Source organism: Eumetopias jubatus, unplaced genomic scaffold (genome assembly GCF_037043125.1).
Source record: "Eumetopias jubatus isolate StellerSeaLion01/CBP00866 unplaced genomic scaffold, mEumJub1_p1.0 scaffold_11, whole genome shotgun sequence".
In the NCBI taxonomy this organism is placed as follows: Eukaryota; Metazoa; Chordata; class Mammalia; order Carnivora; family Otariidae; genus Eumetopias; species Eumetopias jubatus.
In genome coordinates, this window is record NW_028274817.1 from 109262729 (window position 1) to 109280792 (window position 18064).

Sequence of the window (18064 nt, forward strand, 5' to 3'; positions counted from 1 at the left end):
CTGAAGGGCGATTCAGCTGTATGTATACATCCAAAATTAAACTGTGACAACTCTTTCAATACAACAACTCCGTTTCTGGAATACACATGGCTCTTTATTACAGTGTTATATACATATCTATTGACATTATCCGTGTCTATGAGAAATACATCATTTTTAAAGCACGTGACAGTAGTATGCCTAATTTTAGCTGTTTTTTTAAATAGATGGGTGTGCACATGAGGTTCTGCATATGTACCCACAAATGGAAAAAAAAAAAAAAAACCTGAAAAGATGTATACCCAACTGCTCCATTAGCAGTTATTTCTATGGATGGATTTATGAGCAACTTTCTTACTTTTTGCATTTAATTTTTGTTTCTTTGTACTTTCCCAAATGAGCTTATAAGTAAAATTTTTCATTTTTAAAAGAAGCAAGCAAACAAAAACAACCCTGTGTGCCTCTCAACAATTTAGTCTTATTTCTACAAATGATCAAGGATTTCATACACAGTGTCCTCAAGAAAAGCACATTGGTACTGATTTTCATTTTCACTTTAAGACATCACTGGGAGGGGTGCCTGGGTGGCTCAGCTGTTAAGCGTCTGCCTTCGGCTCAGGTCATGGTCCCAAGGTCCAGGGATCGAGCCCCGCATCGGGCTCCCTGCTCTACAGGAAGCCTGCTTCTCCCTCTCCCATGCCCCCCCCTTTTTTTTTAAGATTTTATTTATTTGAGAGAGAGAGAATGAGAGAGAGCATGAGAGGGAAGAGGGTCAGAGGGAGAAGCAGACTCCCCGCTGAGCAGGGAGCCCGATGCTGGACTCGATCCCAGGGCTCCAGGATCATGACCTGAGCCGAAGGCAGTCACTTAACCAACTGAGCCACCCAGGCGCCCCCACGCCCCCTGATTGTGCACACTCTGTCTCTCTGTCAAATAAATAAAATCTTAAAAAAAAAAAAAAGACATCACTGGGAAGTGCTTTAAATTACTCTAACTCCTTCATGCCCTGAAGATAGAAATCTTCTGGCTCTAAATAATGGGTAAGGAGCATCTATTTGCAAATCTTATCTTTTTCTTATCCTTCAGTGACATTTCTACGGGCATGACTATGTGCATGCACATACATGCACCTGTGCACACATCTCTCTGTCTAGGAAGAAAAGCCAAAGAAGGGAAACCGGGAAATAGGCAAGAATGGTAAGTGAAGGACCAATGTGAGTTAATATCACACAGGGAAAGAATTATTAAATTCATTTCTCAAGGTCTTATCGTTCTATAGTATGGGAACCTCCCCTGTTGGGTTAGGGAAAAACTGACATTATTGCACATTCTTATTCTAATTTATGAAACTTTTAAGTCCTCCTAGAAAATTTAAGTCCATATGATTTATATTGTAAAAGTTATGGATAAGTTGTGAAACTTAAGCACATTTTTCCTTACAACTGGCAATAGGTATCTAATCACTATGCCAATAGTTACAGTTGTTAAAACATATAAATTGAGACACTTAATTTTCATGTACTTAAAATCTTGGGGAGATGGAGAAGAAAAATGGATTCTTCTAACTTCTCAGAAATTCTGGAGTTCAAAAGTCTCAAATATCCAAAACACAGAAAAAAAAATTCAATGATGGAACAGAGAAAACATACCTTTTTCACTTCACATTTGATCCAAAAGTTTCTTGGAAAGATTATGTTTTCTAAAAGCTCTAGATCCTATTATTTTACACACTGGATGAAAAAGAAAAGCTTTAGATGGCCGAGTTAGGCAAATGCAATGCTCTAAATATCAGGCTACAGCACATTACTACCTCTTGCTAACAGAGAGAGCAGAAAGCTTCTTGTGCTAGATGAGTGCTCTCTCCCTGCCCAAGGATGTCTTCATCCCCATGCCCAGACCTGTGACTGTTTCCCTATATGGCAAAGGCACCTTGCAGGTAGGGACTCAGTTAAGGATCTTGAGGTGTAGAGTGATCAGGTCATAGAGCTGGGCCCTACCTCCGTAAGTAGAAGAGCCTTTTCATAAGAGAAAGAGAGAGGAGATGTGAGGAGGGAAGTCAGAGGTCAGCGTGGAGAGAGATCTGAAGATGCGACAGTGCTGGCTGTGAAGATGCGGCAGGGGCCATAAGCCAAGGAATAAAGGTGGCTTGCAGGAGCTGGAAAAGGCAAGGGCATGTATTCTCCCCTCGAGCCCCTGGAAGCCCTGCCAACTCATTTAGACTTCCAACCTCCAGAATTTTAGGATGATCAACTTGTGTTGTTTACAACCAAAGAGTTAAAAATAAAGAAATAAAGAAATAAAAAGAAATTCTTTCTAGGTGTTATGCGGCATAACTCAGTTATCAAAAAAAGAAAAAAAAACCTTCCTTTTTTAAAAGATTTTATTTATTTATTTGAGAGAGAGAGCACAAGCAGGGGGAAGAGCAGAGGGAGAGGGAGAAACAGGCTCTCTGCTGAGCAGGGAGCCTGATGGGGGCGCTCAATGCAGGGCTTGAACCCAGGACCCTGGGATCATGACCTGAGCCGAAGTCAGATGCTTCACCGACTGAGCCACTCAGGTGCCCCGAAACATACACATTTTTGCCTTCCCAAAACAGTTACCTTATCTGGCCTTACCATCTCCCTACTTCCATCCTGAAGTGCCTTCCTCCAATAGGTCAGTAAAAAATAGATCTAATGTGAACAGAAGTGCCTCTAGTAAAAGACTTTTCCAAGTTTTGAAGTGTGTGTGTATGCACGCACACATGTATATGTGTCCATACGCATATGTGAGTATGTGAGTGTGAGCCTGTCATGACTACAGAGGACATGGGAGAAAAAAAGTCCCCCCCAGAGCCAAGTCAGAAGTTAACAGGAACAATATGATAAACACAAGGTCACCCAGAGTTCTCAAGAGACAATGAGGTGTTAAGTACATTTTGTAGCCATGAAAATCCAGGACGTAAATAAGCATGTGATGAGATTTGCTCTGAACAGAATAAGTATACTTATATAAAATAACTTTCATTAACTATTCCTTTGTTACCAATCTCAAGGAAATGCTAGTTATCCTTCAGCAGAATTTACTATTAGCTAATGCAAACATAATGAAACCTCTGCTAGGCTTATATTCGAGATCTGGGAGACTGAAATCCCACAATTTTCCTTTCAATCTTCCATTTTAAACAATCTTGGAAATGACTTTACCTGCTTACTTTTTAACTATATTAAAGTGAGTCACCAAACCCCAGTAGAAACTTACCCTTCAACTTGAGGTCAACGTTATGTCTCAGCCAAGGGTAAACCCCATAGCTTGGCATATCTTCAGGAATCGGATTACCGTTTATCCAGCCATCACAAGCAAACCGGAAGAAATTATCACAAGGGTCCACAGAGAAATTTACCTTACTCAAGATGGCAGCAGCTATTTAAAAAGAAAATCATAGGATTAATGACAAGCACTGAACACTATGTACTGTTCTCTTCCAAATTAAACAACCATTTCCTATCAACCAGTTCCCAAGCCTTGGCTTTTACTTTTCCTCTCAAATGACTCCCTGAATCAACTTCACTATATTACATTACTGAATTCAGATTGAGTGGGATTCAGGTGAATGGTTTTCGCAGGACTGCCTCTGACATCTGCGCCGCATGGGATAGGAATACAAACGGAGTCTACGGTAAACTGTCTGCAAGGAGGTGTGCAACCTTTCCTTCTAACCCGCTCATCCTTCTGCAAGGTGATTTTGCAACTCAGCCCATCAAGCGATAGGATCTATTTTCCCTGCCTTGAATCTGGGTTGGCCTTGCGATTTGCTGTGACCAACAGAATAGAGCAGAGCGACTTTTCTTGAGTTTCAAAACTAGGCCTTAAAAGACCCTTGTACCTTCCATAGTAACTCCCTTTGATTGGAGCCCTAAGACAGCCCTTTGAAGAAGCCTCCTGGAGGAGGCGAGGCCACATGGAAAATAACCCAGTCAGCACCAAGTGCCAGACATGTGACTGAAGCCATCATGGACCTTCCAGGTCAGATGACCCTCCAGCTGAATGCAGCTGTATGAATGAGCCTAGGCAAGAGCAGCAGAGGAACCCCCGATGAACCCACAGAAGAAGAAGAAATATTAAACCACTCATGTTTCAAGCCTCTAAGATTTGAGGGTAGTTTGTTCCACAGCATAAGCTGAGTGAAACAGAGGACTGTAAGTCATACTGAAATATATAAAGGATATATTTACAATATACCTCCATAAAGACCTGGAAAGCCAGGTATGAATTCCTGAGCCCCCTGGACGTTTAGTGTAGCTCTCAGAGGAATGAACCCCTGGAAGAGACCCCCATGGGCCCTGCAGAGAGGCTCAGGGCCATTTAGCAGGGAATTCGGGCTTATAAAAGGATATGGCTGCTGACTTGGCCCCTGGACTATGGGAGAGGCATGGCCAGAGGAGGGCAAAGTGGGCATGGGGCCCAGGGCAAGGGCTCCTCTTGCCCAGGTCTCAGGACAGAACTGAGTATGTATATAAGTTAACAGACAGACACAACAGACTGACTTACTTTTTCTTCCTCTTTCATAAGCCCACACACAATTACATAGGCAACACAGTCAACAAGGAGGAAGTTTGTGCATACTTAATATATAACCATGAGCTTTAAAAAACCTTTCATTAAAAAATGAGGTTCTTGGGGCGCCTGGGTGGCTCAGTTGGTTGGGCGACTGCCTTCGGCTCAGGTCATGATCCTGGAGTCCCGGGATCGAGTCCCGCATCAGGCTCCCTGCTCAGCGGGGAGTCTGCTTCTCCCTCTGACCCTCCTCCCTCTCGTGCTCTCTATCTCTCATTCTCTCTCTAATAAATAAAATAAAAAATCTTTAAAAAAAAAAACTTAAAAAAAAAATGAGGTTCTTGGGGCATCTGGGTGGCTCAGTTGAGTATCTGCCTTCGGCTCAGGTCATGATTGCAGGGTCCTGGGATCGAGCCCTGCATTGGGCTCCCTGCTCCGCGGGGAGTCTGCTTCTCCCTCTCCTTCTGCCGCTCCCCCTTGCTCGTGCTCGCTGGTGCTCTAGCTCGTGCACACTCTCCCTCAAATCATAAAACTTTTTTAAAAATGAGAAGGTTCCAAAATTCCTAATACTGAGCTCCAACTCTCTTCCAACTGTCATACAACTGCTGGCTACCACTCTAACACAAAGATACGCACCAATTAAAAAAAAAAGGCAGCCAATATTTTAATGACATTGGAAAGATGACATTGCATAATTTTCATACATTAATGCCAGAATATATTTCAAGTAATAAAAACCCAATGAGTTTTCAGCTAAATATGAAGGAATTGCCAAAAAAAAGTATCATCTGCATATATTTATATATGCTGGTCATCAGTTTGGTTACACGTGTCCTCCAGGTTCAAAGCTAAGGCTAGATATTTTTCTACCCTATACTTGCTATGCAAATTTTCAACAGCTTTTTGTCCTTCATAAAGTGAATGATACAGAAATATCCTAAGTTTCTACAGGACTTCAAAATCCCCAGCACTTTCCCCTTTCCAAAAAAACCAAAGCAAAAAATTGGTTTAGAGGGGCACCTGGGTGGCTCAGTCGGTTAAGCATCCAACTCTTGATTTTAGCTCAGGTCATGATCTCAGGGTTGGGAGACTGAGCCCCACATCAGGCTCCACACTGAGTGTGGAATCTGCTTCAGATTCTTGCTCTCCCTCTCCCCCGCCCCCCAACTTGTGCTCTATTAAAAAAAAAAAAGTAAAATAAAAAACTGGTTTTAGAAGTTTGATCAATTTAAAACTGGCTTAATATTTTCATCTTCGAGGATTCAGTGGTCTCCAATTATATTTTTACTTACTGCTGCTATTTTATCATATTAGTATGCAAATAAGCTAGAACATACCAAATCTTTATTACAGTTTGTATGTATAATGATTTTGGCTGTGCAGCCACAGGACGAATCTGCTATGGGACACCCCAGGGGCAGTGATTATACAAGTGTCAGTGCCACACGATATTTACAGTCACACAGAAGAACCCTCACATTTTTATTCACATAAGTGCACTGTCTTCTGGCCACCTTCCCAAACCTCCCCCTGCCCCCAACCTAAAATGTGTCCTCTCCATCTCCTCAGTATTCTTGCTGGTACCGACAAAATCTGCAAGATCAGCTCTGACCTCAGCCTTGACAGAGTAGGGAAATACATCACTCACAGAGAATTTGGAAGTCAGCCCGCTAAGTGGGAAAACTCTGGTTTCAACCTCCCAATTCATCATTCATCGTTCACAGCTGGGCACAGGGCTGCACTTTCTGCAGAACTGAGACTTCAAATTGCAAGGGACCGTAGTTATCAAGACACCACAACTCCTTTCCCCCTGTTCGGTTCCATGGAGAAAACTCAAAGAGACTTGTTTTAATAAAGAAATTTGATGATCAAAGAAACCTGTGAAAGGCCCAACTAGGTGTTCTCTCAAGTTACTGCGTATAAGGTCAGTGGTTATGTGGTCTCCTACTAGTGTTTACTTAGAGGTGCAGGCACCACACCCCGTGTACCAGCCTGAGCTTTGAAGTGTAATCAGGGCTCAAGGGAGAGGGTGGTGTTAATAGTAAAATCATTAATATTGAGCATTTCCTCTGTGCCAGGATCTATGCTAAGCCCTTTTCAGAAAGTACAGCATCATCTGGAGCCAGACCACCTGGATTTAAATGCCAGCAACACCATGCAAAAGCTATGTAACCTTGGGCAGGTTACTAAACCTCAGTTTCCTCATCTGTAACAAGGGATAATAATCGCAACCCACGAGAGCTTCATGAGAATTAAATGAGTAAATACACATGAAGTGTTTAGAACAGTGTCAGGCACATTGACAAATAAATATGGTTGCCAGATAAAATACAGAATGCCGAATAAAACTTGAATTTCATATCAATGGCAGCTTTTATAGTTTATGTACCAAATATTGCAGGGGACATATACAAAAATAATAGCAGCCTTATTGTCTATCTGTAATTCAAATTTAACTGAGCATCCTGAACATGTATGTACATAGCTAAAGCTGACAACCTTACATACAAATTTTTGCTATTACAATTCCACAAATATTTATCTGAAACTCTTAAGTTATTTTTCAGAGCTCATAAATTTTCAGATTTTAGAAAACTAATACAGTGCATAAACCACAACAATGTCTGGAGTGGCACTCCTGAAGCAAGCACATTAATAGTTCCATAGGAAATATATGCATATTTTCCTAGGTGGGATAAACAAAGTCCACAACAGTCTCATGGAAGTTAAGATCTAGTTTTGCCATCACAACAATTGAAATCGGGTCCAGTCTTGCCAACTGACAGTTACGATGTTCTCTGGGTCTGGGGTTAAGAATCACACTGTGTGATCTAGTTGTAGCACCATTATTTTCTTCTATTCTCACACCTAGTATGCTAAGAACAGTACTCCCATTTTACAGATGATAAACAAGAGACTTAGGATGGTTATTCAATTAACCCAGGATCATGTGGCTTTTAAGTAGCCAGATCATGCTTCAAACCCAAGTCAGCCTGTCAGCCCTTATCCCTATTTAGCATGCCCTTTCCTTGTAATTTTTTCCACCTCTTATTTTGAAAGAGGGCTTAGAAGAGGAAATGGACAAGAGGAGGAAAAGAGAGCTATGGAGAGGAGGCATCTCACAAAGGGGTGGCACCTGCTCAGAAACGGTCCAGAGGGGATCAAACACTTCCATCTCCTGAGCTCCTAGCCTGCATGACCAGGCATGCACACACACCCCCGCCCCCGCGCCGCGCGCACGCGCACAGCCGCCGCGCGCTCCCCGCGCCTTTGCGCTGCTTTTCGTTTAAGACCTTCCCAGAGACATTTATGCAGTGAGTACCGAACAGCTGTTCTGCAGGCCCCTAAGCACAGTGAGGCTCATGTTACACAGAAGAGGATGTATCCTTGGTGAGTCTTCCATCACAGAAACAGAAAAAATCAGTTTTTTTCAATATTAAAAAGCCATTCACCAACGTGAAAATTCAAAACGAAACAGCAAGGCAAAACAGACTAGCTGGCAGGAGAAGACATTATCAAATGACATTCTGTAAGTCTTACTCTTGATTATGATTTGTAATAAAGAGAAAACTCATACGGTAAGTGGCTCTCCATACAAAAAGTTGCCTAAACGCAAATTAAAAATGTTTTAGTTCAAAAAAAATCTCATTTTCACACATCTGCAAGGACCCAACCACAGCAAAATCACAAGGTGACATGAAGTCTAAACCGTGACCTGTTGACAGTTCCACCTGGTGTCCCCCTCTACTTCAAGTCACCACTTTCCATTGAGGAACCCTAGGTCAGCCACTGAAGCTGGAAACAGGAAAGGGTACAGGAATTCCCAAATTGTTCTCACCATTCCCGGGATGAGATGGAGAAGCTGAAACAGTTGTCTAGTCACCAGACACTAGTAGGTCTATTGTTATGAAAAAGGCAAGACAGGACCACGGCCAAAGAGTAACCTGGCATGGCCTTATTGCACCAAAGCACTGATGGAGAGCAAACAGACATGAACTTGAAGCCCAGCCCAGTAGCTAACTCAGGATGGGACCCTGGGCAAATTATTTAGCTTCCAGAAGGCTCCATATCCTCATCTGTAGTTGGGCCTGGTGATAGCACTGACATCATGGGGTTCTTAAGATTTTATGAGACAGCATATGTAAGTCACTTAACACAATGCCTGGTTAAAAAACACATATTGATCACTTAAAAATGGGACAAAGGGCACCTGGGTGGCTCAGCCATCAAGCATCTGCCTTCAGCTCAGGTCATGGTCCCAGGGTCCTGGGATCGAGCCCCACATTGGGCTCCCTGCTCGGTGGGGAGCCTGCTTCTCCCTCTCCCACTCCCCCTGCTTGTGTTCCTTCTCTCGCTGTGTCTCTGTCAAATAAATAGTCTTTAAAAAAAAATTCCAACAACACACAAATTCCAACAACAAAAAAATAATGGGACAAAAAATAGCAATTGTCTAATCCCTTACCTTTAAGGCCTCTGAATTTAAAAGCTCTTTCGCCTGAGTCTTTTCCATCTCAACAAATGCTACTGCCAAAAATCTAAGCATCACCTTGATTCTCTGCTTTTTCTCACAACTCATTTCAAATCCTTCAGCAACCCCCTGGCTCCAAAACCCTCTACACTCTCCCTTTCCATCTCTGGAATTCAAAAAAGCATCGCGTCTCATCTGGCTTACCAAAATAACCTCCCGCCTGATGACCTTCTTCCATCTTGCTCCCTGTGGTCTCTTCTCCACCCAAACGACTCTCCTGAGTCTAGGTCTCCACAGAGAGATCTTTTTAAATGCTAATAAGATCATGTCTCTGTCTTTATTGAAACCTTCTGGAGCCTTTTGAGCACACTTAGGAAAAACCCACACTCCCTGACACCTGCCTTCCCCACTAACCCTCATCACCTGCACTCTGCCCCTTAGGCAGTAAGTTCTCCCGCTCTGGGACTTTTGCCCCAGTTCTTCCCCATACCTGGAAAGGCCTTTCCTCGATCTTCAAACAACACGTCCCTTCTCATCATTCAGGGTCATTTCAACATCATTTCCTCAGACTTTCCAATCTAGCCATCCTGTCACTTGCTATCACATTATTCTACTTGAATATTTTAATCTTCTGCATAACATTACCACCAGCCGATATTTTTCTTCCACATTGATCACCTTGTGTTTATTGTCTTCCCCTACCGGGTGATTCAACTTTACTGCTAACTTGGTGCCTGACTTGGAATAAATATTTGGCAAATTAATTCATTAATCTCTTAAGACCAAGAGCAAAGTGAAACGGCTATGTGCTTAACTAATCCGTTTGACTCTCTCCTTGGAAAATACACTACTGTCCGTGCCCACTTAAAGAAGAGGGGGAGGGCGCTGGAATCTGGGTCCTGCAAATCTAGGCCCTAACCCTATTCCCTTTTCCCTATAGAGGGAATATAAGGGCTGTGCCAACACTGAGGCAAGTTTAAACACTCATATTCACTGTGGAGTACCCACTGATACATGGTCCGGTCACCTCAAGACAAGTTTGACTTGTAAGGACCCAAAGTGATTTCAGGTGACAGTGGAAGCACAGATTGATGGAGGATCCCTGCTCAGAGACAGACAGGTCGGATCCACTGACCAAATGATAGAGAGAGACTGCTCAGGGTAAACAGGGACCTGTATCCAGCTAAGGCCATAGGAAGGCTGATGATCTCTCTGTTTGGGTGTTAAGAAAAGCCATTAGGCCTTCCAAGCCCCTTCCGGATTTCCTTATAATGACTTGGAATACCCCACAGCTGTTTTTTGCAAGGAAGAAAAAAACAGGAAACCAATGCTCCACAATTTCACACTGAGATTTGAAGGTAAACTGAAAATTTCATCAAAATTGCATTTCATACTTGGTAAACCTCAAGCAAACAGAATACTAAAAATACCACCTGTTTTCTCTTCCTCTCCCCAAGGTACCATTATGATAGCTTGACACAGGATGGAAAACAGACTTACCAGCTTCGATGCATTCTGGCTTCAGGCAGTACTCCTGTTTAGCTTGGAGACTTAAGAAACCTTGACTCACTGAAAAAACAGACCAAAATAAAGAAATGACTGGCTTGTAGCAGACCACCGTCAGGTAACCCACAGTCAGGCACATATGCTAGACATTTGATATCAGTTCATCCTTCTCAGCATTGACACGGAGTTCAAAAATCCAGCTGGCTCAGTATCACCCAACCAGACTCCAGTCACAAGATAAGTAACCTTGGTGAGACTCGCTGCTCTGAAATTGGGTTCTCTAGAATATGAGTGGATACAGTCAGACCAGTGCTTCTCAGAGTGGGGTGCCCAGGCCTCGGGAGCAGCATCCCCTGGCAGATCTTTAGAAAGATAAATTACTGAGCCCTATCGCTGACCTGAATCGGAAAGTCTGGGCGGTGGGGGGGGTGGGGCACGAGCAGCCATCTGCATTTTTGCAAGCCCTCCAGGTGATTCTGATGCACACTCAAGTTTGAGAGCCACTGGGCTAGATGATCTCTAAAGTCTCTTCCATCTCCAATTATCTATGATTTAAGTCTCATAATTTCACTCTATTTACAACTACGTTCCTGTTTTAGAGATGGGGATAAAATGAAACTTAGAACTATGTCATTTGGAGTAAATCCAGACTGGAAGGAGAAAAAGAGCATGTGTGGCATTTAAAGTTCTGAATCTTATCTAAACCGTCCATAGATGTGGGGGGGGGTGGTTACACAGTCATCTAGCAAGAGAGTCATGATACACCCTGTACCCCACACACCCTCCTCCCACCAAGCTCAGCCTAGCTACCGGACAGATGTGGCTTGTGGACCAAGCTTCCAACTACTTCCACCAGAACAAAACAAAACAAAAACCCTGCGAGATGGAATTAGCTTTTCACCAAGGGCTTAATTTTCCCCATCTGGCTAGCAATATTATCTAAATGGATTTCTGCAGAAGTACAGAAGGGTGCCCTATTTGTAAACTCCAGGCAGCACCTGGGCATTAGTAGATGTGAGTTTAGATTTCAAAAATATTTTTGGTAGCCAAGGAAGTTAACAGAAATTCATTATTGCTGTACTCTGTGAGCAGAAATAAGGAATCATTTGGAGATGTGGCCGTGGGGAGATGGATGGTGGGGAGTGAAGGGGAGCCAAGGCCTTTTGTGGCATCCTCAGCTGAGAAGCAGGGTAAGAAAGCACAGCGGTACCTATATTTCTGCTAGAGATGGAAGACCTGTATATCTCTTGCCAGTATGGCAATTTGTATTTTTTATTAACCCGCATTCTAAGAAGAGACTACTTTTTCTTTGTTCCTTTCTCTGCTGCCATCCTCCAAACAGCCTTTTTACTTGTGTATATATAAGATATATAAGAAAATTGCCAATGGAACATCTCAGGTCTGTTTTTAAGAAAAGAAGTATCTTAGGTGTGCCGGGCTTTCTCAGTCGGTTGGGCGTCTGACTCTTGATTTCGGCTGGGGTTGTGATCTTGGGGTCGGGGGATCAAGCCTTGCATCAGGCTCCATGCTCAGTGGGGAGTCTGCTTTCCCATTTCCCCCCCACCCCCCACCGCCACTTGCTCTCTCTCTCTAAAGTGGATAAATAAATCTTTTTTAAAGATTTTATTTATTTATTTGAGAGAGGCAGAGAGAGCGAGAGAGTGGCAGAGAGGAAGAGGGAGAAGCAGACTCCCCACTGAGCAGGGAGCCCGATGCGGGGCTCCATCCCAGAACCCTGGGATCATGACCTGAGCCGAAGGCGGTCGCTTAACCGACTGAGCCACCAGGCGCCCCTGAATAAAAAAATCATTTAAAAAAGAAAAACCTTAGCATAAAGGTGTTTTGATTTCTTTAAAGAGCAAAGTTAGATAACAATATAAACATGCAGCATAAACATTAGTACTGAATATTTCATTATGCCTGTGTGATGGAACCATGGGGGACATATTCCCTTCAGTCTACCTCTGTATGTTTACCAAATGTTCTTTAATGAGCCTGTATTATTTTTTATAATGGAAAAATAAACTTTATTATAAGTAATACTGTTATGATTCTGGACAGTACCATCTTGATACTAGCCTTATTTTTTTAAAAAAGCTAATGAGGAGCGCCTGGGTGGCTCAGTCGCTTGGGCGTCTGCCTTCGGCTCCGGTCGTGATCCCAGGGTCCTGGGATCGAGCCCCGCATCGGGCTCCCTGCTCAGTGGGAAGCCTGCTTCTCCCTCTCGCACTCCCCCTGCTTGTGTTCCCTCTCTCGCTGTGTCTCTATCTGTCAAATAAAGAAATAAAATCTTTAAAAAAATAAAAATAAAAAGCTAATGAAATGGTTAGTTTAAGGAGTTATTGCTTTCATGGACAAGAACTCTTGACCCAACCCTCTAAGGAAGCAGAACTAGATATCTTTATCTGAATATGAGTAAAAAGGAAGTTTAAATTAAATTGGGATGCAGACAGACCTAACCCCTTGAGGAAGAGCATTATATCCATGGGGGGTGGGGTTAAGATCCTGCAAATAAATGAGAATCAACAGGACCAGATAATGTGAAGGTGTGGGTGAATGAAATTGGGACAACAAGGAGAATATTTTTTATATAAAAAATGAAAATGTTACTTTTTACTGGTTAGGTGCTTTTAAAAAAGGAGCAGTTTGGTTTCTCATTTTAGATTTTTCTTTTTTTTTTCTAAAGATTTTATTTATTTATTTAACAGAGAGAGATAGTGAGAGAAGGAACACAAGCAGGGGGAGTGGGAGAGGGAGAAGCAGACTCCCTGCTGAGCAGACAGCCCGATGTGGGGCTCGATCCCAGGACCCCAGGATCATGACCTGAGCCGAAGGCAGCCACTTAACGACTGAGCCACCCAGGTGCCCCATTTTAGATTTTTCTATAACCAGTAGAAATGCCCTCAGAATGCAGTGGAGTCATCCGCAGATCGACAGCGTGAGAATGACCATAAAGTAGGGGTCAGCAAACTATGACCCATGGGCCAAGTCCAGTCTTCTGCCTGTTTCTGTATGGCCCGTGAGCTAAAAATGATTTTTACATTTTTAAATGGTTGGAAAAAACCACAAGAAGAATCATGTTTCGTAAAAATGATCTGAAATTCAAATTTCAGTATTCAGAAATCAAATCATATCAAAATACAGTCATGCCTGTTTGTGTACATAGTTGCCTTCTTGCTGCAATGGTCAAGTAGCAGCAGCAGAGAGTGGATGGCCCAGAAAGCTGAAAATATTTACAATCTCGCCCTTTACAGTAAAAGGTCACCAACTATTACATTTGAGAAATAGACTGGCGAGGAAGAATGAAGGGGGAGGGAAGGAGGAAGAGAGGAAAGGACACTTTAAAATAAACTACTTATAGGCATATGGTTATACCTGCCATCTAAAATTCGAGTTTTCTAGCTTCTCTGAGACCATCCCAAGGCCGGTGGCAGTCACTCTTACCGTAGAAGGACTAAGGTTCAGGAAAGGGATTAGCCCAGAGCCGGAAATACAAAGAGGTAAGGAGGGATGCTAGAAATTGCAGGCATGTGCCTAAATTTGGACAGACAGGAAAATATCAACCAGGAAGTGCCTTGACGAGAAGAGGACTTAACCAGAATATTGTCAGAAAGAGTGTTGCCTTGCAGGTCCCTGGAGATTTTCAGACAAGGACTTCACTAAGTGCGCGGTGGAGGTAGGTGGCAGAGCCTGGGGGACAAGGCAGGGAAGAAGGGTCATGGGGAAGGAAGTCTGAAATGGTGCAGAGATGTTGGACAAAAACCTACTAAAGAATGTGCATTTATCTGAAAGCAAATATCCCCGATTATATACATCCACGTGGACGTTGTCAGCTAGAGCAACGCTTCTCAGACTTTTTTCTTTTTTAAAGATTTTATTTATTTATTTGACAGAGAGAGACACAGCGAGAGAGAGAACACAAGCAGGGGGAGCGGGAGAGGGAGAAGCAGGCTTCCCGCCGAGCAGGGAGCCCGACGCGGGGGCCCAACGCGGGCCCGATCCCAGGACCCTGGGATCATGACCTGAGCCGAAGGCAAGACGCTTAACAACTGAGCCACCCAGGCGCCCCAAGGCTTCTCAGACTTTAATTTGCAAATGAATCAGCTGGGGATCTTATGGAAAGGCAGATTCTGAATCAGTAGTTCTGAGTTCAGAAGCTCAGGCTCCCAAGGCGTGCGCACGCTGCCAGTCCGCCGACCACAGCGACTAGTGGAGGTGTAGAGAGGCCACACTTTTATTCTCTAACATCATTAGAGCTCCTCTTAGAAATCTGCAGTAAGAGCCAGGTAATTGGGCACATTGCAAATTATTTTTGTCTTCTTTAGGCAGGCCTCCTTATCCATAACATTGCCTGACTTCAAGAATTTTACTGTGCTCTAAAAACTTAAGAGCTGATTCCAAAGAATCATCTCCTCTCAAGGAACAAAGATTTGCTGCCATTGAGAATATTCCAACTAGGGGCGCCTGGGTGGCTCAGTTGGTTAAGCGTCTGCCTTCGGCTCAGGTCATGATCCCAGGGTCCTGGGCTCGAGCCCCCTATCGGGCTCCCTGCTCGGCGGCGGAGAGTCTGCCTCTCCCTCTCCCTCTGCCTCTTCCCCTGCTTGTGCTCTGTCTCTGTCCCTCTCTCAAATAAATGAATAAAATCTTAAAAAAAAAAAAGAGAGAGAGAGAGAGAATATTCCAACTAATATGTAACAGCCTCAGAATATAGTCGTTCTTAAACGGTGGAATTTCAAATGCTTCAAGCAGCAGTAACATCATTAAAAAGAGTACATATTTTCACATAAACAATCATCATTTGGATTTTGAAGTTTGGGAGTGTTCACAAAACACAGATAGTCTAACTCTGTACTCACTTCCCACATAGTGTGTAGTTCCCATATGGGCATGTGCCGCGTCATTTTCCTCCCCTTTGAATTTCAGGATAGGACACATGTCTAAACCCCAAGTGCCGAGAAATCTCAGAAAAGTTTTTGAGAGCCACAAATTCAGCTGCAGGAGTAGGAGGTTTAGCTGCAGCAGAAAGCAGTAAACCCATCTAATTTCCTAAATCTAGAGCCACAGAGAACATGGAAAGATGGTTTGCTGGTTTTAGCAGAGTTTTCAACCACACAACCCTAACTCTTTTAAAGTCGAATCACTGGTTTCCCCTTGCCAAAATAAACATGGCCTCCTGCAACTTGTACGAGCCAAAGAAGGTTTCCAGGCTTGCTGCATTTCAGACTGCACCTCAAATCTCCTAAGGATAGGGGCTTGTTCCTATATAGCTTTCAAGCTAATGAAACTGTATGGGCTGTATGAGGAAAATACAAAGGGTAATAATCAAGGGTCCAAAATGCCTGCAATTTTAGAACATCCATCTCCCCTTTCCAAGATATCTCATTCTTATTGATAGGAATATGCTTTTCATCATATATACTCTCTGGGTACATCATTCTCACCAAGAGTCATTAAAATAATATAATCACAATACCTTTCAAATGTTGGAAGGAAAACCTCTGTTTTCCTTCATATTAATTTTTAAAGCTAGAAAGGCAGAGTTAAAATTTCATCCCACCAGAGTCACTGGATTAGAAAGGCATGGAGGAATATCATTAAGGTGCCTGTTTAAAGACTGCTTTGTATTTTTTTAAGTTAAATTTCATGATTCATTCAGGCAAACATTAGCAAAACGCAAATGGAAAAAGAACTCCAGCGTGGTTTTGATCATAATGTAAAGTCTTTCCCCACAAAATAAATGAAAGTATCTGACTATGAATTCATAAACCCTCATTTTGCTAAATGTAAAATGCAACGCATAAGAAAATGTGGGCCCAGTGCGACCGAATTCTCCAGCTGCTGGAAGCTACTTTATACCCACTTGGCAGTCTGGACTATACATTTGGTGCTTGCCTGTATTTATTTATTCAGCTTCCTAAAGAAAAGGCTTCTTTCCCTTTTGCATATTTAATAGAAGCTAAGGATACACCACCTACTCACACATGCAAACAGCCCTCCACCTGCGTCCTGACAAGGTTTGCCAGAATAAAGCACAAGGAAACTTAACTGCACTCGCCCTGTTCCCTGGCCTCCAGCGCCCCACTTACCTAGAAAGAGGATCATGCCCAGCACAAGGGTGCCACCAATGAACACAGCCAGGGCAATTTGAGTGCCCCTATTGGCTGTCTTTCCAGTCTCCGTGCTGCTCCCCATTTCTTCCTCCATCAGGAGGGACGTAGAGGCCACGCGAAGAGAAGGTCACTTTTTGTGGTTTGGTGGCTGGTCTCAAGAGTCTGTTAGGCGTTGACATCCAAGGTTCTCTTGCTCTTCCACTAATAGCCTAAAAAATCCCGTCAGGAAATCTTCCCTCACCACCCTTTCTCAAATATTTCTTCACAAATGAAATAAAAGAAACCCAAAATATTGGTTGCCTTGGCTTTCCCCCTGACCAGACAAAACAAACAGTGGTTGCTTTATCTTGGTGCTCTCCCCCCCCCCCACAGCAAAGTCCCTCTCAACCGATGATTTGGCAGGCTTTTCTCTCAGGCGTTCTGAGTGTACATGTTTTACTATGTGGCTGAACAGATGTTTTAGCTATTTAAATGTATAGTCACTTTGGGAGGAAAAAACAATTGTCTTTATCAAAACTGGATTCTCATCAAACTCCCCCAAACCGTGATAGGTTAGGTGGCAGGGATTCTCCAGACCCGCTTTAAGGTCTCAATGAATCACGTAATTCTTTTGCACTAATCATTCTGCTCGCCTGAACTGTCTCCATCAAAGCTATTGTTTCTGTGTGCAAGTCCCTTTTTAAAGCCCTCTAAGAGTTCCTGGGATGTCCTGGAGCATTTTATTTTAGGAAATTTGTGTATGACGGCATGTGCCAAAAATCAGAGTCATAGTCCAGTCCAGTGCAAAGTAGCAATTAAGACAACCTACAGAGGCTGATGGTTTGGACTGGAACTTTTTTTAAGGAGAAAGAAAAAAGCACTTCCTCTCTGTGGTGCTAAGAACTGGATAAAAGACAGGTAAGCGTTCAAATTAAGCTTATTCGCAACCACAGAAGAAACGGTACGAGAGTTTTTTCCCTGCATCTTTTGATGGAAAGTGCCCCTGTGTATTTGGCCCTCCAGGCCCACCAAGGCAGCCTTTGGTTAGTACAGTTTTGTGTTTACATAAAATGCACATTTCAGCAGATTCTCCAGGATAAAATCAAAGGCAATTGGTTTCCCTGGAAAGACTGAGTTAATGACTGGGTCTTTGATTTAATTTGCTAACAATTTAAATTATGAAAATCTGCTTTCTTCATGGGGAAAGGCAACTGAGAGTCCAATGCTATGGGTTTTATTAGCCAATGATACAAATGTCATTGATTCACAACACAGTTACTCCTTACCTGTTTTTGTTTTGCTGAAGCTCATAGGACAGTGGGAATGGGGGTGGAGGATTCGTCTGAAAACCAGTAGAGCACAGTTCGCAGGCAAAACTTGTGCCCGTGGCCTTGTGGGTCACACCAGAGCTCAGCAGACACTGTTGAGCCCAGCATAACACGGCCACGTGTTCATGGTCCTATCTGGCTGGTCTGGGTCAGGCCTT

At 43.2% G+C, this 18064-nt stretch overlaps 1 protein-coding gene across 1 annotated transcript in view; it reads right to left on the minus strand.

Annotated features, from left to right (window-relative positions):
• PHEX (phosphate regulating endopeptidase X-linked) overlaps nucleotides 1-16693 on the minus strand; it is a 211700-nt gene extending 195007 nt beyond the window's left edge. Inside the window, exons 1-3 of the mRNA XM_028122607.2 lie at nucleotides 16576-16693; nucleotides 10484-10552; nucleotides 3220-3381 (exon numbers count right to left, since the gene is read on the minus strand). Coding sequence (XP_027978408.2) covers nucleotides 3220-3381; nucleotides 10484-10552; nucleotides 16576-16693 — 349 coding nt within the window. The remainder of the gene's footprint in view (nucleotides 1-3219; nucleotides 3382-10483; nucleotides 10553-16575) is intronic.
• Nucleotides 16694-18064: the final 1371 nt, after the last annotated feature.